At 40.3% G+C, this 19,703-nt stretch overlaps 1 protein-coding gene across 2 annotated transcripts in view; it reads right to left on the bottom strand.

The window, feature by feature from the left end:
• Positions 1-258: 258 nt before the first annotated feature.
• LOC144441960 (alpha-1,2-mannosyltransferase ALG9-like) overlaps positions 259-19,703 on the bottom strand; it is a 41,189-nt gene continuing 21,744 nt past the window's right edge. The window contains exons 13-17 of one of the 2 annotated variants that reach the window (XM_078131229.1): positions 16,140-16,341; positions 14,279-14,432; positions 11,422-11,551; positions 2,777-2,907; positions 259-786 (exon numbers count right to left, since the gene is read on the bottom strand). In XM_078131229.1, coding sequence (XP_077987355.1) covers positions 633-786; positions 2,777-2,907; positions 11,422-11,551; positions 14,279-14,432; positions 16,140-16,341 — 771 coding nt within the window. In that variant the 3' untranslated portion in view covers positions 259-632. Of the gene's footprint in view, positions 787-2,773; positions 2,908-11,421; positions 11,552-14,278; positions 14,433-16,139; positions 16,342-19,703 lie in introns of both variants that reach the window. The other variant, XM_078131230.1, reaches the window with a different exon arrangement.

Below are 19,703 nucleotides of genomic sequence, written 5' to 3'. Positions count from 1 at the left end.
ACAATACAATGTATTACACTGTGTACAGACAATACAATGTATTACACTGTGTACAGACAATACAATGTATTACACTGTGTACAGACAATACAATGTATTACACTGTGTACAGACAATACAATGTATTACACTGTGTACAGACAATACAATGTATTACACTGTGTACAGACAATACAATGTATTACACTGTGTACAGACAATACAATGTATTACACTGTGTACAGACAATACAATGTCTTTTTGTAAGTCATTCACCAATTTTTAGTGAATATATCTTTGTTTATTTAATGAAAAATTATCCCAGTTGCAGCTAGTGTGGGTTTTAAACAATACAGTGTGAGTCCATAAATGATGACTAAATGATAATAATAAGAACCCCTAGGTGAGATACCGATAATAATAAGACCCCCTAGGTGAGATGCCGATAGTAAGTTATGTTCTTCTCTTCTTCCAAACCTTATATCCACCTATTATACTGACAAAAATGAAATGAAAACATCCTGCATAGAAACAAAATGTAATTCTAAGTACAAATGAATTGGAGACATTCAGTAAAACTAGAAATGATTTTATTATTGCTTAGGTGAAAAGAATACTTTTAGAATACACTTAGTCACTCTTCATACAAATCACTACCAGTTTTCATCATCATCTTCATCTAAATGAGCATGTTTGTTTTTTCCTTTGTTTTTCAACTTTTTATTTTGTAAAAGATTGTACTGCATGTAAACGTTGTATTGCTTTGACAAGAATGGAATAAAAAAGGCTCTGAAGAATTTGTGAGATCTGAAATGAAAGAGATAGAATCATGATTGGCATATTATTTTGGGAGGAAACAATTTTGTAATGTTCACAAAATACAAAACAAATGTCAAACATTATAGCAAGGTTTTTGTACATAATATACAAATATCAAGCATATAAGTACACAATAGACAAACATAACAAAGTATGTACACAGACAAACATAGCAAGAGATATGTACACACAGACAAATATAGCAAGAGATATGTACACACAGGCAAATATAGCAAGAGATATGTACACACAGGCAAATATAGCAAGGTATAAATACACAACAGACAAACATCATAGCACGGTATATGTAAATATAGACAAACATAGCAGGGTATAAGTACACATAGACAAACATCATAGCAAGGTATATGTAAATATAGACAAACATCATAGCAAGGTGAATGTACACAATAGACAAACATCATAGCAAGATGTGTACACAACAGACACATCATAGCAAGGTTAAGACTAAAGGCAAGACTAAGTTAATTACAACAAGCCATCGTAGATGACATAGCTCCGTGGTTTGGGAGCTATTGATCCCTGTTTGGATTCCAAATGGCTCCAGACATGAAAAAATCATAACAGAATGGCTGCCTAGCAGTCCTGTTGGATCATATCTTGACACAAGTTGACATACATATATACATCATAGTACATTGTCTTTAAATAAAGATTTAATGGAAATTGTTCATGCATGTCTGTTTAATGGTCCCAAACATGGAAAAATCATAACAAAATGTTCAAAGGCATGTCTGCATAATGGCTTTGAACATGAAAAATTTGTATCAAAATGGATGTCTAGTGGCCATATTGGATTGTATCACAAAATAAATTGACATGCATATAATGGACAAAGTCCGGCGGGGACTAAGGAGCAGTCATCTGAGATGACTTAGCCCCCCCCCCACCCCGCAATGGATGTTTACAGAGAATTGCCACCAGTCATGGTAGTGTGATGTATTAGATTGCATGAAATATAGTGCCAATGGCGTTGTAGCACAACTGTATAATTGATTGAATATTTGTATATATTTTTTGAATGTTTATTCAATTGACTATTAATACACATAGTTATCTTTGCAATATACCTGATGATTTGGCTGTTGCTATGAGCATGGTCCTGTTGCTAGACACATTAACATGCATTTCTTGAATGTTTATTCAATTGTCTATTAACCACTGTTGTTATCTTTGCGATATGCGTGATCATTTAGCTGTTGCTATGGGCATGGTCTTGTTGCTAGGTACATTAGCATACATTTTTTGAATGTTTGTTCACTTGCCTAAAAATCTCGTTATCTTTGTGAAATACACTGCCATTTGATTGTTGCTAAGAGCATGGTCATGTCTCATTGACAAAGTACTTCCTGAGATTTAAAGTTTTTGACCAAAATTCACATTTTTTACACCTAATTTGCATAGCACTCATGAGATCATTATATGCCTGATATTTCTTCATCTATACACCCACAGAGGCATCCCATCATATTTCAGTCCAATCTGCTCAGTAGTTTTGGAATTAAAGACTTTCGACCGACAAGTCACATTTTTAGCCCTAATTAGTTCATGGAATCACCATGTAATGAACAAATCTAAATTAACATGCCCTTAAGAACAGTCCCACCAAATTATAGGCCAATCTGCCCAGTAGTTTTGGAGTTTAAGTTTTTTGACCAAAGATCACATTTTTTTACCCAAAAAATGGCTCTAAGTCGGCTAAATTGCATCATATCCCAAAGCAAATTGATGTGCATATGTAAGTCATACTTCATTATCCATTTACTAAGTTTGAAAGAAATAGGTCAATGAATGCCTCCATGACAGACGGACAGATAGAGGACGGAGCCCAATCTTATGGTATAAGCCAATGTCCTGGACTATGTCCGGCGATAAGCCAACGTCCTGGACTATGTCCGGCGGGAGCTAATAATCTATACAATCGTGTGTTAATGTAACTAATATTGACATGTACCACCTTGCAGAATCCAGGAAATCTATGCTGGTTATGATTGTCCACTCATCAGTGCGCAATGCATATCGTGGTTCTTGTGGTGTTTCCATAGTAACATCAACATCTATCAGATAGTGACACTTACTGATATCAATCTGTATGGTTGAAGAGAATGGAATAGTCAACATAGTGACACTTACTGATATCAATCTGTATGGTTGAAGAGAATGGAATAGTCAACATAGTGACACTTACTGATATCAATCTGTATGGATGAAGAGAATGGAATAGTCAACATAGTAACACTATTGTCACTTGGAATACAATGACTACCGGTAAAATAGTTACTGAGTATATACTGGTACAATGGTTACTATGGATACAGTGACGACAGTGGTTTCTATGGATGCACTGACTAAACATTACTATGGATACAGAAGTGATTTGTATGAAATGCATTCACTAAATGGTGCTATGGATACAATGACAACAGTGGTTTCTATTGATGCACTGACTAAATGTTGCCATGGATACAATGACAATGGTGGTTTCTATTGATGCACTGACTAAATGTTGCCATGGATACAATGACAATGGTGGTTTCTATTGATGCACTGACTAAATGTTGCCATGGATACAATGACAATGGTGGTTTCTATTGATGCACTGACTAAATGTTGCCATGGATACAATGACAATGGTGGTTTCTATTGATGCACTGACTAAATGTTGCCATGGATACAATGACAATGGTGGTTTCTATTGATGCACTGACTAAATGTTGCCATGGATACAATGACAATGGTGGTTTCTATTGATGCACTGACGAAATGTTGCCATGGATACAATGACAACGGTGGTTTCTATTGATGCACTGAGTAAATGTTGCTATGGATACAATGACAACAGTGGTTTCTATTGATGCACTGACTAAATGTTGCCATGGATACAATGACAATGGTGGTTTCTATTGATGCACTGACTAAATGTTGCCATGGATACAATGACAATGGTGGTTTCTATTGATGCACTGACTAAATGTTGCCATGGATACAATGACAATGGTGGTTTCTATTGATGCACTGACTAAATGTTGCCATGGATACAATGACAATAGTGGTTTCTATTGATGCACTGACTAAACGTTACTATGGATATACAAGTGGTTCTATAGCTGCACTGACAAAATGTTACTATGGAAACAATGGCAAAAGGGTGATGATTGCTCACCTCTGCACAAGTTCAGTCTCAGTTAATGGATTTAACTTTGTATTGCACCGAAAGTTACAATTAGCTCACCAAAGCTTTTGCCAGGTATCCACCATGGCTTCGTTAGTGTTTCATGTGTGACTTCAGATAATTGTCCCTAAAAGTCACAACGAAGTATTGTACACGGGAAAATAAGGGTAAATAACAGCATGGATGTTGGTTCTGTGAAAGCAACTCCATCAGCCAAATTCATTAGTAAGCAGGTTAAAAACTGTTCAGATTGTATTCTAAGTGACCTGGAATTATCTGTGCTGACTGAAGGCATAAATTTTGCAGTGATGCAACGTGAGGTTCCAGTGAAAGAATTCATCACATCTACAGAGGTAGCCTGTCGGAATTTAGATACAGACGATGGCAATGAATTGCAGGCCAAGGTACAGACGATGGCAATGAATTGCGGGCCAAGGTACTCAATGAGATCAACAAGATCAATAAGAAGGACAAAATAGAACCCAACATTGCCAAAGCAGAAGCAAAGGCAATACAAGATCTCAAGAAAGATGATTACATCAAAATTCTAGCTGCATCTTAGATGATACAGTTTATGTCAACAAGTGTATCACTCTACTCAACGATAACAAGATGTACCAACTGTTGAAAAGGGACCCAACCCATACTTACAACAAACATTTTGCCACATAACTCAGAGAACTATTTAACAAGTGACATATCGGTCACAATAGCTCTCTTGTTTTTTTTGGGTTTTTTTTGTAACGTGTACGTGTAGAAATGGTTCTGCTGCTCAGCTCTTCCACCATGAAGTTTTGTTTTAGTAAAGTAATAAAGTGGTTAGTGGTTTCATATGATGACTGACTCACACACACTATAGAACACATTTCACACAGAAAGTTGGTAAAACATTGTACTTTTATATCATAGTCACCATTTTACAAAATTCTATTTTTACTCCTAATTTTACATATTAATAACCCAATCTCTTTGTCTTGAACAAACTTATATCTGCTCATCCCAAGACACCTACACAACAAATTTCAACTCAATTGGCCCAGTAGTTTTGAAGGAGATTTTAAAGCATTTTTACCAAAAATTCTACTTTTAGACTTAATTTGCATAGCAATGACCCAATCAACTTGTTTTGAACAAACTTACACCTGCTCATCAAATGAGACCGACACAAGAAATCTAAACTGAATTGGCCAAGTTGTTTCGAAGAAGAAGATTTCTAAATTAAAAAAGTATTTTAGACCTAATTTGCATATTTATGACCTGGTCAAATTCTCTTGAACAAAACTAGATCTGGGCATTTTAAAACACCTTCACACCAAATTTGAACTCAATTGACAGAGTAGTTTTGGAGAAGAAGATTTTTAAAATATTTTTGGAGAAGAAGATTGAAATACAAAAAGTTGATGTATGGACGGACGGACGGATGGTCAAAGGTCAGACATCAACCTACCTCTATAGCTGTGCTGACTTGACTGTCTTCGACAGTGGAGCTAAAAAACAGGTGATTGATAAGATCTTCATTGTAAACACTACCCAATAACAGAGACCCCTCCAATATTTTAAGGACTGCCAAATGTACATAAGAATGACATGCCATGATGTCCTATTGTAAGTATACATAGCACTGATTCTATATAGCACAATTGTGCTAGACATCTTGCACATATATTCTCTCCACTGGCACCATTGGCATACCACCATGTTAAAAAGTCAAAAGAAGTTTGCAGTAAGATCAGCAATTTTCAGGTGGAGAAAGACGAAGTGCTACAATCCCATGATGTCAGTGCACTATTTACTATTGTACCTGTGGATGGGACACTTACTGTGATGTCAATGCACTATTTACTAGTGTACCTGTGGATGGGGCACTTACTGTGATGTCAATGCACTATTTACTAGTGTACCTGTGGATGGGGCACTTACTGTGATGTCAATGCACTATTTACTAGTGTACCTGTGGATGGGGCACTTACTGTGATGTCAATGCACTATTTACTAGTGTACCTGTGGATGGGGCACTTACTGTGATGTCAATGCACTATTTACTAGTGTACCTGTGGATGGGGCATTTACTGTGATGTCAATGCAATATTTACTAGTGTACCTGTGGATGGGGCACTTACTGTGATGTCAGTGCACTATTTACTAGTGTACCTGTGGATGGGACACTTACTGTGATGTCATTGCCCTATTTACTAGTGTACCTGTGGATGGGGCACCTACTGTGATGTCAATGCACTATTTACTAGTGTACCTGTGGATGGGGCACTTACTGTGATGTCAGTGCACTATTTACTAGTGTACCTGTGGATGGGGCACTTACTGTGATGTCAGTGCACTATTTACTAGTGTACCTGTGGATAGGGCACTTACTGTGATGTCAGTGCACTATTTACTAGTGTACCTGTGGATGGGGCACTTACTGTGATGTCAGTGCACTATTTACTAGTGTACCTGTGGATGGGGCACTTACTGTGATGTCAATGCACTATTTACTAGTGTACCCGTGGATGGGGCACTTACTGTGATGTCAATGCACTATTTACTAGTGTACCCGTGGATGGGGTACTTACTGTGATGTCAATGCACTATTTACTAGTGTACCTGTGGATGGGGCACTTACTGTGATGTCAATGCACTATTTACTAGTGTACCTGTGGATGGGGCACTTACTGTGATGTCAATGCACTATTTACTAGTGTACCCGTGGATGGGGTACTTACTGTGATGTCAATGCACTATTTACTAGTGTACCTGTGGATGGGGCACTTACTGTGATGTCAATGCACTATTTACTAGTGTACCCATGGATGGGGCACTTACTGTGATGTCAATGCACTATTTACTAGTGTACCCGTGGATGGGGTACTTACTGTGATGTCAATGCACTATTTACTAGTGTACCTGTGGATGGGGCACTTACTGTGATGTCAATGCACTATTTACTAGTGTACCTGTGGATGGGGTACTTACTGTGATGTCAATGCACTATTTACTAGTGTACCCGTGGATGGGGTACTTACTGTGATGTCAATGCACTATTTACTAGTGTACCCGTGGATGGGGCACTTACTGTGATGTCAATGCACTATTTACTAGTGTACCCGTGGATGGGGCACTTACTGTGATGTCAATGCACTATTTACTAGTGTACCCGTGGATGGGGTACTTACTGTGATGTCAATGCACTATTTACTAGTGTACCTGTGGATGGGGCACTTACTGTGATGTCAATGCACTATTTACTAGTGTACCCGTGGATGGGGCACTTACTGTGATGTCAATGCACTATTTACTAGTGTACCTGTGGATGGGGCACTTACTGTGATGTCAATGCACTATTTACTAGTGTACCTGTGGATGGGGCACTTACTGTGATGTCAATGCACTATTTACTAGTGTACCTGTGGATGGGGCACTTACTGTGATGTCAATGCCCTATTTACTAGTGTACCTGTGGATGGGGCACTTACTGTGATGTCAATGCACTATTTACTAGTGTACCTGTGGATGGGGCACTTACTGTGATGTCAGTGCACTATTTACTAGTGTACCTGTGGATGGGGCACTTACTGTGATGTCAATGCCCTATTTACTAGTGTACCTGTGGATGGGACACTTACTGTGATGTCAATGCACGATTTACTAGTGTACCTGTGGATGGGACACTTACTGTGATGTCAATGCACTATTTACTAGTGTACCTGTGGATGGGGCACTTACTGTGATGTCAATGCCCTATTTACTAGTGTACCTGTGGATGGGGCACTTACTATGATGTCAATGCACTATTTACTAGTGTACCTGTGGATGGGGCACTTACTGTGATGTCAATGCACTATTTACTAGTGTACCTGTGGATGGGACACTTACTGTGATGTCAATGCACTATTTACTATTGTACCTGTGGATGGGACACTTACTATGATGTCAATGCACTATTTACTAGTGTACCTGTGGATGGGGCACTTACTGTGATGTCAATGCACTATTTACTAGTGTACCTGTGGATGGGACACTTACTGTGATGTCAATGCACTATTTACTAGTGTACCTGTGGATAGGGCACTTACTATGATGTCAATGCACTATTTACTAGTGTACCTGTGGATGGGGCACTTACTGTGATGTCAATGCACTATTTACTAGTGTACCTGTGGATGGGACACTTTCTGTGATGTCAGTGCACTATTTACTAGTGTACCTGTGGATGGGACACTTACTGTGATGTCAGTGCACTATTTACTAGTGTACCTGTGGATGGGACACTTACTGTGATGTCAATGCACTATTTACTAGTGTACCTGTGGATAGGGCATTTACTGTGATGTCAATGCACTATTTACTAGTGTACCTGTGGATGGGGCACTTACTGTGATGTCAATGCACTATTTACTAGTGTACCTGTGGATGGGGCACTTACTGTGATGTCAATGCACTATTTACTAGTGTACCTGTGGATGGGGCACTTACTGTGATGTCAATGCACTATTTACTAGTGTACCTGTGGATGGGGCACTTACTGTGATGTCAATGCACTATTTACTAGTGTACCTGTGGATGGGGTACTTACTGTGATGTCAATGCACTATTTACTAGTGTACCTGTGGATGGGACACTTACTGTGATGTCAGTGCACTATTTACTAGTGTACCTGTGGATGGGGCACTTACTGTGATGTCAGTGCACTATTTACTAGTGTACCTGTGGATGGGACACTTACTATGATGTCAATGCACTATTTACTAGTGTACCTGTCGATGGGGCACTTACTGGGATGTCAATGCACTATTTACTAGTGTACCTGTGGATGGGGCACTTACTATGATGTCAATGCACTATTTACTAGTTTACCTGTGGATGGGGTACTTACTGTGATGTCAATGCACTATTTACTAGTGTACCTGTGGATGGGGCACTTACTGTGATGTCAATGCACTATTTACTAGTGTACCTGTGGATGGGGCACTTACTGGGATGTCAATGCACTATTTACTAGTGTACCTGTGGATGGGACACTTACTATGATGTCAATGCACTATTTACTAGTGTACCTGTGGATGGGGCACTTACTGTGATGTCAATGCCCTATTTACTAGTGTACCTGTGGATGGGGCACTTACTGTGATGTCAATGCACTATTTACTAGTGTACCTGTGGATGGGGCACTTACTGTGATGTCAATGCCCTATTTACTAGTGTACCTGTGGATGGGGCACCTACTGTGATGTCAATGCACTATTTACTAGTGTACCTGTGGATGGGGCACTTACTGTGATGTCAATGCACTATTTACTAGTGTACCTGTGGATGGGACACTTACTGTGATGTCAATGCACTATTTACTAGTGTACCTGTGGATGGGACACTTACTGTGATGTCAATGCACTATTTACTAGTGTACCTGTGGATAGGGCACTTACTATGATGTCAATGCACTATTTACTAGTTTACCTGTGGATAGGGTACTTACTGTGATGTCAGTGCACTATTTACTAGTGTACCTGTGGATGGGGCACTTACTGTGATGTCAATGCACTATTTACTAGACTAAGTGTACCTGTGGATGGGACACTTACTGTGATGTCAATGCACTATTTACTAGTGTACCTGTGGATGGGGCACTTACTGTGATGTCAATGCACTATTTACTAGTGTACCTGTGGATGGGGCACCTACTGTGATGTCAATGCACTATTTACTAGTGTACCTGTGGATGGGGCACCTACTGTGATGTCAGTGCACTATTTACTAGTGTACCTGTGGATGGGGCACTTACTGTGATGTCAATTACTAGTGTACCTGTGGATGGGGCACTTACTGTGATGTCAATGCCCTATTTACTAGTGTACCTGTGGATGGGGCACCTACTGTGATGTCAATGCACTATTTACTAGTGTACCTGTGGATGGGGCACTTACTGTGATGTCAATGCACTATTTACTAGTGTACCTGTGGATGGGGCACCTACTGTGATGTCAATGCACTATTTACTAGTGTACCTGTGGATGGGGCACCTACTGTGATGTCAATGCCCTATTTACTAGTGTACCTGTGGATGGGGCACCTACTGTGATGTCAATGCACTATTTACTAGTGTACCTGTGGATGGGGCACTTACTGGGATGTCAATGCCCTATTTACTAGTGTACCTGTGGATGGGGCACCTACTGTCATTCAGAGACATTTAGAAGAGGACGCAACATTATGTGTAAGGACCAATATGACACCTAAGGACATTGTGAAACTCCTGGAACTGTGTTTGAAATGCACATATTTCGTATTCAATGGAACTTACTATCTACAGACTCATGGAGCAGCTATGGGGTCACCTGTGTCTCCTATAGTTTGCAACTTATATATGGAGGACTTTGAACAAAAGGTATTGTCCACTGTCCCCTCCCTGCCAGGGTGGTGGTTTCGGTATGTGGATGATGTGCACGTTGAGATCAAGAAACTGTATACTGTTGAATTCACCAACAATCTCAACAGTATTAACCCTCATATCAAGTTCACCATAGAAGAAGAGGTAGACAACACATTACCCTTCCTTGACACCCTTACAATTCAAGACCCTGATGGCCATCTTTCAATTAGTATATATAGATAACCAACCTATACTGACCAGTATCAAACCATTCGTTACAACACAAGTGAGGGGTAGTTCGGACTTTACACTACAGAGCAGAGAGTATAGTGTCTCACATGAACAACCTCAATAGGGAGATGTGACTGTGGGTACCCAAAGTGGGGCACTAGGGGCAAAGCCAAACCAGAACTGACCAAAACTACATCAACACAAAGACAGTCTGAACTTTTAAGATGGAAATTTTCTATGGGCCAGTGCACCCTATGTGAGGAGACTATCTGAGAACTTAGCCCACATATTAAAGGGGTATGGTGTCACTCTACATCATAAACCTACTAACACCTTGAGGCAGTTGTTGGTGTGACCTAAGGATCCCATCCCACCAAGTCAGGTCTGTGGACCAGTGTATCACATCAAGTATGGGGGTAGTGGTAAGGATGAAACCTGTGGAGAGGAATACATCGGGGAAACAGAGAGGACTCTGAAAACCACAATAAGTGAACATGGTAGGCCAAGCTGCACATCATCGGAGGTCTCCAGACATCTACACAAGGACCACCTAGGTCAAAAACACTGATGAAGCCATGGTGGATACCTGGCAAAAGCTTTGGTGAACTAACTGTAATTTTGGTGTAATACGAAGTTAAATTCATGACAACAGTGGTTTCTATAAATGCATTCACTAAACGTTACTATGGATACAGAAGTGTTTTCTATAGATGCACTGACTAAACATTACTATGGAAACAATGACAACAGTGGTTTCAATTGATGTATTGACTAAATGTTACTATGAACTTCTCAGTTCAGTTGTGCTAAAAATGGATGCAAATCTAAGACTCACATATCGGCTAGTTTCTTCCAGATTCAAGTCATTCATATGTGTTGGAATGAGACGTGTTGCAGCTTTTTGTTTACTGTAAGGTTTGGGAAGTTGACCACGAAACTCTGACTGGATGAACTGAAGATGCCAACTGTAATGGAAATTATGATACAATCTGATTGAGTTAATTAAAGAAACTATTTACAATGAAAAGTATAATACGGTCTGATTGGATGAACTGAATATGCCAACTATGATTCTAGGACAACTGCCCCCCGGACAATTGCCCCCGAAGGACAACTGCCCCCCGGACAATTGCCCCCGAAGGACAACTGCCCCCCGGACAATTGCCCCCCGGACAACTGCCCCCGAAGGACAATTGCCCCCCCTGGACAACTGCCCCCGAAGGACAACTGCCTCTCGGACTACTGCCCCCTAACGAAAAAAAAACTAGTATTACAGATGTACGGGTTTGTCATTCATTAAAAAGTCACCGTCAACTTACTGCCGCAATTTGCATACATTATACTCACTACATTCACATGTTTTACTCTATTGTTATCTGTGATAATTGTTATAAAAGTCGGCATGATGCTTTAACTTACCGCTGTAATTCACATAATTTATATGCACATTCTACTCTATTGTCATCTGTGATAATTGTTACGACAATTATATTATTTTTTCTACTTTTGACTTGTTTTCTATCTTGTAACCTGTATATTTTGTATTGAACTGATAATAAATACATCTTTTCCAGTAAAAAAATGACTTCGTGTTTGTGTTTAGTGAGTATAATGTACGCAAATTGCGGCGGTAAGTTGCCGACGGTGACTTTTTAATGAATGACAAACCCGTACATCTGTAATACTAGTTTTTTTTTCGTTGGGGGCAGTAGTCTGGGGGGCAGTTGTCCGGGGGGCAATTGTCCTTCGGGGGCAGTTGTCCGGGGGGCAATTGTCCGGGGGGCAGTTGTCCTTCGGGGGCAATTGTCCGGGGGGCAGTTGTCCTTTGGGGGCAATTGTCCGGGGGCAATTGTCCGGGGGGCAGTTGTCCGGGGGGCAGTTGTCCTGTTACCGCCAACTATATTATGAAAATTTAACTACATTCTGATTGGACAAATTAAAGGAACCTTACAACGAAAATCATAACACATCCAGAGTGGGTGAACTCAAGACACCTTCTACCATGAAAATGATAACATCATTTGATTGGATGAAGTAAAAATAGTGCCAATGGCGTTATAGCACAACTGTACAGTTTTGAATGTTTACCCACATGCTGTTCCATGCTAGGTATAGGTGTTCATTTGCTGAATGATTATCCAGTTGCCTAATAGTATCCAGCCCTATATTGTTATCTTTGCAATATACTCAATCATTTGGCTGTTGCTATGGGCATGGTCATGTTGCTAGATATATCTCCATACATTTTTTGAATGTTCGTTCACTTGTCTATGAATCCCTGAAGTTATTGTTGCAATATACATGATCATTTGGTTGTTGCCATGGGTGTGGTCTTGTTGCTAGTCATATTTGCAAACACTTTTTGATTATTTGTTCACTTGGCTAAGAATCCTGTTATCTTTGTGAAATACACCACCGTTTGGCTGGGCATGGTCATGGTTGCGAGGGGTATTTGCATACAATTTTTTGAATGTTTACTCACTTGCCTACCAGATGATGTTATTTAACCAAAATATACTACCATTTGGTTGTTGCTAAGGGCGTGGTCATGGCTGTTAGGGCCAATTGTGCCAAAATATTTTAAAGGAAATCTGCAGAATAACACTTCTAGAAACATCTCACCAAGTTTCAGTCAAGATCATCTATACACCCCCAAATGCATCCCCATTAAATTTCACCACAATCTGCTCAATAGTTTTGGAATTAAAGATTTTTGTCCAAAAAGACACATTTATATATCATTGATGGAGTCATCATGACATGAACAATTCTTAATCTAAACACCCCTAAGAATGTTCCCGCCACAGCCACAAGTCAAGACTGTGCCCACTAGGCAGTGCCCATAGCCCCCAAGTCAAGACTGCCCACTGGGCAGTGCCCATAGCCCCCAACTCAAGACTGCCCACTGGGCAGTGCCCATAGCCCCCAAGTCAAGACTGTGCCCACTGGGCAGTGCCCATAGCCCCCAACTCAAGACTGCCCACTGGGCAGTGCCCATAGCCCCCAAGTCAAGACTGTGCCCACTGGGCAGTGCCCATAGCCCCCAAGTCAAGACTGTGCCCACTGGGCAGTGCCCATAGCCCCCAACTCAAGACTGCCCACTGGGCAGTGCCCATAGCCCCCAAGTCAAGACTTTGCCCACTGGGCAGTGCCCATAGCCCCCAAGTCAAGACTTTGCCCACTGGGCAGTACCCATAGCCCCCAACTCAAGACTGCCCACTGGGCAGTGCCCATAGCCCCCAAGTCAAGACTGCCCACTGGGCAGTGCCCATAGCCCCCAAGTCAAGACTTTGCCCACTGGGCAGTGCCCATAGCCCCCAAGTCAAGACTTTGCCCACTGGGCAGTGCCCATAGCCCCCAACTCAAGACTGCCCACTGGGCAGTGCCCATAGCCCCCAAGTCAAGACTGCCCACTGGGCAGTGCCCATAGCCCCCAAGTCAAGACTTTGCCCACTGGGCAGTGCCCATAGCCCCCAACTCAAGACTGCCCACTGGGCAGTGCCCATAGCCCCCAAGTCAAGACTTTGCCCACTGGGCAGTGCCCATAGCCCCCAAGTCAAGACTTTGCCCACTGGGCAGTGCCCATAGCCCCCAAGTCAAGACTGCCCACTGGACAGTGCCCATAGCCCCCAACTCAAGACTGTGCCCACTGGGGCTAATAATAAATTAATTAAATGCAAAGCACTACTTACTTGTCCTCAGGTAGAAAGTAACTGCTGGGATAGCGATACCATTCCTTGCCTACACAGACATTGACATTGGCATTTGGTGGGAGTGTGTGTTCTGTAGATTCACTGTCAGACAGTCTATTTAATTCTGGGTACAAATCCAATGGCGCATGGTATCCTATCAAAAAACAGAGTATGTGCAAATGGACAAAAAAGGGACATATTTGAAAAGAGCATCATGTAAATGTTGGTGATCAAAGACACTTCACTGCCTGTCATGTAAATGTTGGTGATCAAAAACACTTGACAGCCTGTCATGTAAATGTAGGTGATCAAAAACACTTCACTGCCTGTCATGTAAATGTAGGTGATCAAAAACACTTGTCGGCCTGTCATGTAAATGTAGGTGGTCAAAAACACTTGACGGCCAGTCATGTAAATGTAGGTGGTCAAAAACACTTGATGGCCAGTCATGTAAATGTAGGTGATCAAAAACACTTCACTGCCTGTCATGTAAATGTTGGTGATCAAAGACACTTCACTGCCTGTCATGTAAATGTAGGTGATCAAAAACACTTGACAGCCTGTCATGTAAATGTAGGTGATCAAAAACACTTGATGGCCTGTCATGTAAATGTAGGTGATCAAAAACACTTGACGGCCTGTCATGTAAATGTAGGTGATCAAAAACACTTCACTGCCTGTCATGTAAATGTAGGTGTTCAAAAACACTTGATGGCCAGTCATGTAAATGTAGGTGGTCAAAAACACTTGACGGCCTGTCATGTAAATGTAGGTGTTCAAAAACACTTCACTGCCTGTCATGTAAATGTAGGTGGTCAAAAACACTTGATGGCCAGTCATGTAAATGTAGGTGATCAAAAACACTTGACGGCCTGTCATGTAAATGTAGGTGATCAAAAACACTTGACGGCCTGTCATGTAAATGTAGGTGTTCAAAAACACTTCACTGCCTGTCATGTAAATGTAGGTGATCAAAAACACTTCACTGCCTGTCATGTAAATGTAGGTGGTCAAAAATACTTCACTGCCTGTCATGTAAATGTAGGTGGTCAAAAACACTTGATGGCCAGTCATGTAAATGTAGGTGATCAAAAACACTTCACTGCCTGTCATGTAAATGTAGGTGATCAAAAACACTTGATGGCCAGTCATGTAAATGTAGGTGATCAAAAACACTTCACTGCCTGTCATGTAAATGTAGGTGGTCAAAAACACTTCACTGCCTGTCATGTAAATGTAGGTGGTCAAAAACACTTGATGGCCAGTCATGTAAATGTAGGTGATCAAAAACACTTCACTGCCTGTCATGTAAATGTAGGTGGTCAAAAACACTTGATGGCCAGTCATGTAAATGTAGGTGATCAAAAACACTTCACTGCCTGTCATGTAAATGTAGGTGTTCAAAAACACTTCACTGCCTGTCATGTAAATGTAGGTGGTCAAAAACACTTGATGGCCAGTCATGTAAATGTAGGTGATCAAAAACACTTGACGGCCAGTCATGTAAATGAGACTTTATGACAAAAGAATTCCCCACTACCTTATACTTTTTGTGGTCTATCTTTATCGTATCATGATTTCATTTAATATTGGAATTGTCCAGTGGTTGTTATCATTATTCCAAGGTCCAATCTTTATTGTTGTTTGTACAGCTTACTTTTGTTGAGTTGATTTCTGTTTTGTGAACCATATGGATGACAAGTGAGTATTTATTTTGGAGTTTTTATTCATAAAACAACTTCACTATGTTTTCATAATGTGAAACAACATATACCAAGTCCATGTGTGCAGTCCAATACTTACCATACCTATAAGTCATGCTCCACAAGCATAAAAGAGATTAACTTTGACTAATTCCTACCTTGAAACAATGCAATAGATCTTGATAGAGAGATAAGAGCAAAGACACAGCCAACAAGCACAGCCATCCAGCTAGACGTTGATACATAATGTCGGGACTTGGTACCATAAAACAAAAGATGATAGATTTTCTGCATAGATGTCATGCACATACCAGCACCAATACAAAACAAGGGATAGATGGGAAATAGAAATCTCTCTTCCTGTACAAAACAAAGACACATCATACATTATGTCAGATTTTGAGTGTGAAAACAATGTCTGAAAGAGCTATAGAAAAAGTCTGTTATGAGCAGAATTGGGGTGATGTGAAGCTACTCCAAGGTTGCCACTGATTGGATAGTGGTGATGTGAAGCTACTCCAAGGTTGCCACTGATTGGATAGTGGTGATGTGAAGCTATTCCAAGGTTGTCACTGATTGGATAGTGGTGATATGAAGCTATTCCAAGGTTGCCACTGATTGGATAGTGGTGATGTGAAGCTATTCCAAGGTTGTCACTGATTGGATAGTGGTGATGTGTGAAGCTATTCCAAGGTTGCCACTGATTGGATAGTGGTGATGTGAAGCTATTCCAAGGTTCCACTGTTTGGATAACATATATATACTTTATCACTCATTAACAATACAGCCAACATATGTTCTTGTTTCCTACTTTTTCTAACCAATCAGAATGAACCTTATAAAGTGCTTCATAATTATTATCATATCTCATCATTATGGCTCTATTGATAAGATGGATCCTGGGATTGATTTGAACAAAACATCATAAAATACACCGCAAAACTTACAATGAGTAAATAAAAAATAAAGAATCAGTGTAATTGAAGACATTCCAAAAGGTATATTTTTAGCAGTCAAATATAGTAGTTCTGCAGTCAAATATGGCAGTGCTGTAGTCAAATATGGCAGTCCTACAGTCAAATATGGCAGTCCTGTAGTCAAAATGACAGTCCTGTAGTCAAATATGGCAGTCCTGTAGTCAAATATGGCAGTCCTGTAGTCAAATATGGCAGTCCTGTAGTCAAATATGGCAGTCCTACAGTTAAATGACAGTCATGTAATCAAATATGACAGTCCTGTAGTCAAATATGACAGTCCTGCAGTTAAATGACAGTCATGTAGTCAAATATGACAGTCCTGTAGTCAAATATGACAGTCCTGTAGTCAAATATGACAGTCCTGTAGTCAAATATGGCAGTCCTACAGTCAAATATGACAGTCCTACAGTTAAATATGGCAGTCCTGTAGTCAAATATGACAGTCCTGTAGTCAAATATGACAGTCCTGTAGTCAAATATGACAGTCCTGTAGTCAAATATGGCAGTCCTACAGTCAAATATGACAGTCCTGTAGTCAAATATGGCAGTCCTACAGTCAAATATGACAGTCCTGTAGTCAAATATGACAGTCCTACAGTCAAATATGACAGTCCTACAGTTAAATATGGCAGTCCTGTAGTCAAATATGACAGTCCTGTAGTCAAATATGACAGTCCTGTAGTCAAATATGACAGTCCTACAGTCAAATATGACAGTCCTGTAGTCAAATATGACAGTCCTGCAGTTAAATGACAGTCATGTAGTCAAATATGACAGTCCTGTAGTCAAATATGACAGTCCTGAGTCAAATATGGCAGTCCTGTAGTCAAATATGACAGTCCTGAGTCAAATATGACAGTCCTGTAGTCAAATATGACAGTCCTACAGTCAAATATGGCAGTCCTGTAGTCAAATATGACAGTCCTGTAGTCAAATATGGCAGTCCTGTAGTCAAATATGGCAGTCCTGTAGTCAAATATGGCAGTCCTACAGTCAAATATGGCAGTCTTGTAGTCAAATATGGCATTCCTAGTCAAATATGACAGTCCTGTAGTCAAATATGGCAGTCCTGTAGTCAAAATGACAGTCCTGTAGTCAAATATGGCAGTCCTGTAGTCAAATATGGCAGTCCTGTAGTCAAATATGACAGTCCTAGTCAAATATGGCAGTCCTGTAGTCAAATATGACAGTCCTGTAGTCAAATATGACAGTCCTGTAGTCAAATATGGCAGTCCTGTAGTCAAAATGAGTCCTGTAGTCAAATATGGCAGTCCTGTAGTCAAATATGACAGTCCTACAGTCAAATATGGCAGTCCTGTAGTCAAATATGACAGTCCTAGTCAAATATGACAGTCCTGTAGTCAAATATGACAGTCCTGTAGTCAAATATGACAGTCCTAGTCAAATATGGCAGTCCTGTAGTCAAATATGACAGTCCTGTAGTCAAATATGACAGTCCTGTAGTCAAATATGGCAGTCCTGTAGTCAAAATGAGTCCTGTAGTCAAATATGACAGTCCTGTAGTCAAATATGGCAGTCCTGTAGTCAAATATGGCAGTCCTACAGTCAAATATGGCAGTCCTGTAGTCAAATATGACAGTCCTGTAGTCAAATATGACAGTCCTACAGTCAAATATGGCAGTCCTAGTCAAATATGACAGTCCTGTAGTCAAATATGGCAGTCCTGTAGTCAAATATGACAGTCCTACAGTTAAATATGGCAGTCCTAGTCAAATATGGCAGTCCTACAGTCAAATATGGCAGTCCTACAGTCAAATATGGCAGTCCTACAGTTAAATATGGCAGTCCTGTAGTCAAATATGGCAGTCCTACAGTCAAATATGGCAGTCCTACAGTCAAATATGGCAATCCTAGTCAAATATGGCAGTCCTACAGTCAAATATGGCAGTCCTACAGTTAAATATGGCAGTCCTGCAGTCAAATATGGCAGTCCTACAGTCAAATATGGCAGTCCTACAGTCAAATATGGCAATCCTAGTCAAATATGGCAGTCCTACAGTCAAATATGGCAGTCCTACAGTCAAATATGGCAGTCCTGCAGTCAAATATGGCAGTCCTGTAGTCAAATATGGCAGTCCTGTAGTCAAATATGACAGTCCTACAGTTAAATGACAGTCCTGTAGTCAAATATGACAGTCCTGTAGTCAAATATGAAAGTCCTACAGTCAAATATGACAGTCCTGTAGTCAAAAAGTCTCCATATATTAGATCTCATGAGCAACAGTACAAATAATTAAGCAATAACCCCCGCCGACATATAGAACGAGCCGAATGGCGTGTGCTATATGGAGCGAATTGTACCAAATTCAAGTGTATACCCGCCTTCGGCGGGGGTTATTGCTATTATATTATATCAAAATATGTTTGTTGTGAGTTATGACCCATTAACATATGCCCAGTATGTTATCATTTCACATTTGTAAAAGTTTGAATGAATTATGACATACATTGTATGGTCTGATTATAGCATACCTTGTATGGTCTGATTATAACATACCTTGTATGGTCTGATTATAACATACCTTGTATGGTCTGATTATAACATACCTTGTATGGTTTGAATATAACATACCTTGTATGGTCTGATTATAACATACCTTGTGTGGTCTGATTATAACATACCTTGTATGGTCTGATTATAACATACCTTGTATGGTCTGATTATAACATATCTTGTATGGTTTGAATATAACATACCTTGTGTGGTCTGATTATAACATACCT

The sequence above is a fragment of the Glandiceps talaboti genome, chromosome 11 (assembly GCF_964340395.1).
Source record: "Glandiceps talaboti chromosome 11, keGlaTala1.1, whole genome shotgun sequence".
NCBI lineage: Eukaryota > Metazoa > Hemichordata > Enteropneusta > Spengelidae > Glandiceps > Glandiceps talaboti.
This window is presented reverse-complemented; position numbering and strand designations above follow the sequence as displayed.